The following is a 6,315-nucleotide window of genomic DNA, read 5'->3' on the forward strand; positions in this document are numbered from 1 at the left end:
AAAAACAGTACACCAAAGAGCATGAATTGAATGATGTGCCCGTACAGCCCAACTGTGGTTAGATGCATATAAAATGCTTGTTGAATTTGGTTGAACAGTTCAATTTTATCCTACTAGATTAACAAAGATCAAGAACAAAATTGACGGAGTTTGATTACCGAAATTGTCACTGTAAAATCAATTTCTCAGCGTGACTAAATAAGTCATGCAACACTGGCCTAAATAAGTGTCGGATCAAAAGGGAACCCAGAAATCTTGAAGAGAAACTGGGAGTGGTTTAATAGCTTAATCAGGTCAGTTTATAAGTTGGACCAAATACAGTGTGATGCCTAAGCAATTAACAGCTAGACCAAGAGAAAACTACCCACAAAATTTACAGATGTCAGTCAGAGTACAGACACATAAGAGTTACATTTAATGTTACTCGACTTTACTCATACAGAAGATGTTAACCAAATAATTGATCCCGGAAAGAATTTTATAATTTATATAAGTTATAGCAAGACATCTTATGGTGTACCAAAATTTGGGATTGGGGCGGATTATTACCTATTTGAAAATCTACACTAGTTCCTAACTTCTTTAACTTATTAATTTGTTTGTGCGTGCAATCAATGTTTCGTAGAGGTCTCTGGCTGTAGGACGGTCTGTTGGATTTTCCTCAGTACAATGGCGGAACAACTGAACAAGAAATCTCAATATATCTACTTCCGAATCTGGTTTCTCAAGCCCTGCACCCAACTCAGCCCTTGTGTGTTCATTAGCTGATCCGAGAGACTCCAGCTCTTCAGTTAACCTTGGTCGCTTGCCCATCTGCACAAATCAGAGCTATTATAAGTATATTGATAACAAGTTTATATATAAAAGCAACCACTCATTTATTAATGAGTTCAGTTAGAAACGTCTGCAGTAAAAGTAAACAAGTTTTGTCTTTCCATCCAATAATCAGCGTGAAGGTTCAAAAATAGGTGGCGGATCATATCAACCCAAACTACTATTCTTTATGCCTTTTCTTTATTTTCAGTATAATTTTCTATAAAGATTAAAAAATAAGTCACTCAAACTTACACCACTTCAACTAAAGACCAGAGATGCGAGAATCACTTATCCCACCCAGTGAAGGGCTTATTCCAAATTTCATATTTTCATTCTTCACCAGGTATTCCAACACCTATAGTATTTGTATATTATGATTACAAACCTCCTAAAGAAGAATACTTAAGAATTACTCAGAATATTTTGTGATTACATAACTCTGCATATGTAACAACACTCCTTTCATCGAATCCTTTGTGAGAAGACCGAGTTCACAGTATATTCCACAATTTTACAAAATTGTAAATTTTGAGAAAGAGAGAGAGAAACCTGAAGAAGATCGTGTATTTCTAATTCAGATGATGCGAAATAAGGAACTTGCAGAGTCAGCAACTCAAAAAGAATGCACCCATATGACCATATGTCCACTTCCTGCAACAAGATTGAAAAGACTTTAGACTCCAGATAAAAATATTCAGGATATTAATTATGAGAACAAAAGTTGAATGCAGAAATAAGGTCAAATCCTTGGGTATATTTGGATTCCCATTAACTACAGAGATAGTTTGTGTTGATTGTATGCAAATTTATGCACAAAAAACATATCAAATAGGACCAATGTCAACTGTTGTGCACAAAAACACAACTGGGTATGACGAATTAATAGCCACCATAGATTCATGACAGATGTTATGAATATTTAGGCAATTGTCATTCAGAACAATATGATTTTATAAAATAATTACTGACAGTTGTGCCTGACATGACTATTAAATAGACAAAGAAGCAAATGCCAGTATACGTAATGGTTGTACATGAAATAATACAAATCAGCATATAGAGGCAGGACCAGCGACCCTTTTATTTTATAAAAATTTTCACATCAATTTCTAACCCCGAGATTAGAAAGCAATCAATAGCTAAGATGATTTTATGTATGTTCTTCAATTAACTAATAGCTCTATTGGGAATAAATCACAATTAATTCTCTCTTTTAAACAATCATATCTTCTCTTGTACATCATCTCTTTATTTTCGTTAATATTATACCAATCTATAGTTTTGCAGATATGCTTCTTTTATAAATCTTCTACACTTTTCGGTTTCTCAATAGCAATGCACAGGTAATAAAGTGGTTATGTATGCATGTACATTAATTTCTAAGAACCATATAGTCTATATTATCAAATTAAAATCTCGAAATCACTGACAGGAGGAAACTTACCAGTCCATATCTATTACGTTTATGCATTGCCTGCAGAACCTCTGGTGCCATCCAGCGTGGTGTTCCAACACAAACATCAGTCGGAGGTATCCCCATATGAGCAATACAGCACGTATGCAAAAAAGAGCGGAGAGGCACAGCTCTGTCGAAGTCACAGAGTTTCACAACAGGAGTTCCATCAGCTTTCTTCCTATCCAAATCAATCAATACATTTTCACTTTTTATGTCACGATGCATAATGTGCTTTGAATGAAGCTCCACCAATGCTGATGCAACATCTTGAGCAATAAATAATGCCAGCTCCAATGGTGCATGCTTCTCACCGGCTTTTGATAGCTTCTCTAAATAATTCTGTTAACCACCACTAAGTATCAATCAAAAGTTGCTGAAACAAATTCTAAGGTAACATAAAGCAAATTAAAAATTTCTATTACCTTCAGTGATCCCCCTTTTACATACTCCATGAAAATAGCAGATTGTATTACACGACGCTCAGGATTTCCGTCCACTGAAGGGAGCCACCTGGAACAAATCTGATGTCCATACATTTCTACTATGCAGGAATGTTTCAAAGCACCCAATATTCGAACTTCTCCTAGACAACTATACTCGAAATTCTTGATATCTTCAATTGAACTCCCACCCAACTCTAAGTTACGCACCTGAAACATTAAACAAGGTAGAATAAACAAATGTTTAGACGATACTAATCGTGTTTCAGAATAACATGTCAAATCAACTTAAAAAGCAAGATAATATCATGAGAGGTTATTTTGAATAAATGAGTCTCAAGTCAAGTCGAAGTAGGTGAAGAAAATCTTCAAGCTTGTGCGTCTGTCTGTATGCATGATTTCCAGGACAACTGACATTTGGGATAACTTATTTGCAGAAAAATAACAGGTTAAACACTTAATAATATAAGCCCATGACCCAACTACTTTTTGAATTAACAAACAATCTATACCATTAACAACTGTAAGGTAAAAAGAAATAAGGATGAACACTAAACTTTCTACTAGATTATAATATAAGTGTGACTAGACTTTTTAAGGGAGCAAACCTTTGCTGCAGCATCAAGCGATCCGAATTTGCATTGACGAAGAGAACTTGAAGTTACTTTTTCAATTTCATCACACGTGCTCAAGGAAGGAAATGAGCAAGGACTGGGACAGGGGTCACCTTCAGTTGAAAGAGAAACTGTAGTTCTACATAGAGGAATGTACCTGAAACAACATGCATATCCATCAGAGTTGATAGCAAAAATACAACATTCCAGCAGCAAGCTATCTGTGTTTCACAACAAGTAATTAAGTCAGATACACAAGTCAAGCAAGGACTGGAAAGTAGTTTAATGGTTTTAAAATAAAAATTATCAATTAGACATAAACACACAAAATAAGCATGGTTTTCTTCTTAATTCATTTTGATATGTACACATTTGTAGACCAATGGTTCTCATTTTAGAGGCCTCAAAACTAGAGTAGATTTAGTTATGACAGCAAACTGTCCCATTAGCGCTAGAAGTATAACAGAACTCATAAAGTAGATAATCACTTAAGAACCAATAATATAGATGAAGCGTTTGGAAATACAAGCCATAATTCAGCATGAATGATCTAAATCATATCACAGAATGCAATAACTTGGTTAAGTGCCCACAGACACAACTAATCAAACTGGAAGCAATCATGCATATTTCTGAACAGTTTAAGGAATACATACACTAAAACACAGCTAGAATAAACTTAAATGCACAAAATAGCGGGATAAAATTAGTTTGGTAGTCATCATGCACGAAGACCAGCACGTGGAAGAGTCAGAATGTCAAGTCAAACTCCATGTTCTGAGACTAAGAAAATTATCATGCAACAGAGGAAATGCAAAAAGATCTACAGAGTGGGTCAATTAACAAGAAAATTCATAATAAACAGAGCACTTACCTACAAAAATATTCTGGATCTGTCTCTTCTCTTATATCATGTGGATGACATGCATCAACCACCATCCGAACCCACGAATCCCCCCTTTTGACAAGGATGGTATTCCAAGCATGTGGTTGGAAATCCAAGTAACCCCTAACAAGCTCACAAGGAACAGGTGGCTCAACCCGATCACAAAGATACTACAGCAATAGAATTTGTATCAGATCATGAGGACTAAAAGCTGAAACAATAACATACAGATTTGAAACATAAAAAAGTTGAAACCAAAACGAAGACAAATAATTACCTTCAGAAGCAATGCTCTGTGTCTACACACACCAAACTGCAGTGTACCTAAAGGAACTATGATGGAATTTCGCCTTGACTTAATAGAACGCAAGTATTTTTCACAGAGATCAGCAAAAGCAATATCTTCTCCAGAATCCAAAGCCTGTCTGGAGGATGGGCTAATACTGTCACTGTGTCCAGTTGAGCAAGTACAAACAAAAGGCTGCCGGTAATTTGAACCAGATACACTTCTGCGAGTCCTTGCAACAATATCACTTCTATCACTCCCTCCAAAATGATCTGATACAAAAAGAGCAAGTAATGAAGCAACCTGCAGGTTACCAACAGGTTCAATAACCCTATCTTTGGCTAAACCATTCATTTGCTTCAAATGCTGTACAAAAGTTTGAGCAGAGAGCAAAATTGCATCCAACTCTTCATCACTTTTCCTGATGGGAAGAAGAAAAAATCAGAGTCATTATATTAGAGAAGAATTATGGTACGTCCACACATTAACAATAAAAGGAAAAAACCATATATATACGCCTACCAACATAAAACACATGTATTAAAATTAACCTGTCCACAAGAATGACTTCACGCGAATCAGGATGCAAAGTTTGTTCATAACTCCTCAACGACTTAAAGGGCCGGTCGCGTCCTGCATCATAAAAACCATCTGGTAGATGATCCTCAATGCTGCAAAATGAGAGGTTGCTATATTTCTGTGATATATTGGAGCTATCTTCAATTGATTTTCGAGACTTGCATGGTTTGGGGTTATCGAGATCCCTTTCAGAATGCCTCTTTATCGTAGAAGCAGCTTTGGATATATCTGAAGATGAAACTTCATCCTGCTTAGCAGCTTCATTTTGTATAGATGTTACATCAGAGGTAGAGCATTCATCTTCTCTGCCTTCACCTATAGGCTCAAGCTCAACACATAAGCAACTATCTTCGCATGATCCCTTACTGGAACTAATTTTATTGTTTTCAACATTTGGAAGGAAATCACTTTCAGCTTCTGCTGAAAGTGATTGCTTATTGTCGCCATCATCATCCAGGCCTATGATTTCCAATGCTCTTTCTGTCCTTCCAGGGGTAAAAACGTCTAAAATGACTGGTTTACAATTTTCTCCTGCCTTCACATGCAATGCTTGAGCATGTCCTTCACCTTTCCACTTCCTGCTGTTGTTTAGACGTTCTTGTCGAGCTCTTTGTTGCAAGTAATGTTGTCGCTTCCACCGCTTACTAGACCTCTGAGGTGTATAACATCTATTGTTAGACACAGCTAATATGCTTGACGGCGGATGATTAGAGCCTGCATCCAGTTATGTAAATATGAAGTCAATTTCACACACATATCAAGTCAAGACAGTATTTGATAATGCTAAAAGATTGGGAAAAAACTGAAGAACTCCAGAGGTCTCACCATTGTCAGAAACATTTCCATCAATCTCCTGAATGACAGTTTCATAAACATCCATCTCTACTGAAGAACTGATGAAATCATCATTCGATGAGTCTTTTCCATTCCCTTCCAAATTACAGCATATCCATGCAGGTACTTGACAATAACTTAGAAGCTTATTGTACTTGAACAGAAGTGAAAAACAATAGTAAGTATTAGATATAGAAAGTCAAACAATCATATGAAAGAAGTATCTGCAAAATCAGAAAAAAAATTAGAAGACCATGTATTTCCACAAGAAATTTGCAAAGAAAGAACTCGTGAAACAAAAATATATATCAATAGAAGTACAAAGTGAATCAAAGCAGTAAAAATAAACATTTTCATCATCATTTCTCCATATTATGTGCGCCACATGCAAACATCAATTTAAG

At 35.9% G+C, this 6,315-nt stretch overlaps 1 protein-coding gene across 1 annotated transcript; it reads right to left on the reverse strand.

Annotated features, from left to right (window-relative positions):
* Positions 1-227: 227 nt before the first annotated feature.
* On the reverse strand, positions 228-6,083 carry LOC116141410 (the record flags this gene model as incomplete). Its single annotated transcript, XM_031426926.1, has 9 exons — positions 228-813; positions 1,366-1,467; positions 2,261-2,611; positions 2,695-2,922; positions 3,321-3,483; positions 4,201-4,382; positions 4,490-4,919; positions 5,050-5,791; positions 5,903-6,083. Coding segments are annotated over 9 exons (2,610 nt in total), but the record flags the coding sequence as incomplete, so codon positions are not given.
* Positions 6,084-6,315: the final 232 nt, after the last annotated feature.

The sequence above is a fragment of the Pistacia vera genome, unplaced genomic scaffold (assembly GCF_008641045.1).
Source record: "Pistacia vera cultivar Batoury unplaced genomic scaffold, PisVer_v2 Contig1114, whole genome shotgun sequence".
In the NCBI taxonomy this organism is placed as follows: domain Eukaryota; kingdom Viridiplantae; phylum Streptophyta; class Magnoliopsida; order Sapindales; family Anacardiaceae; genus Pistacia; species Pistacia vera.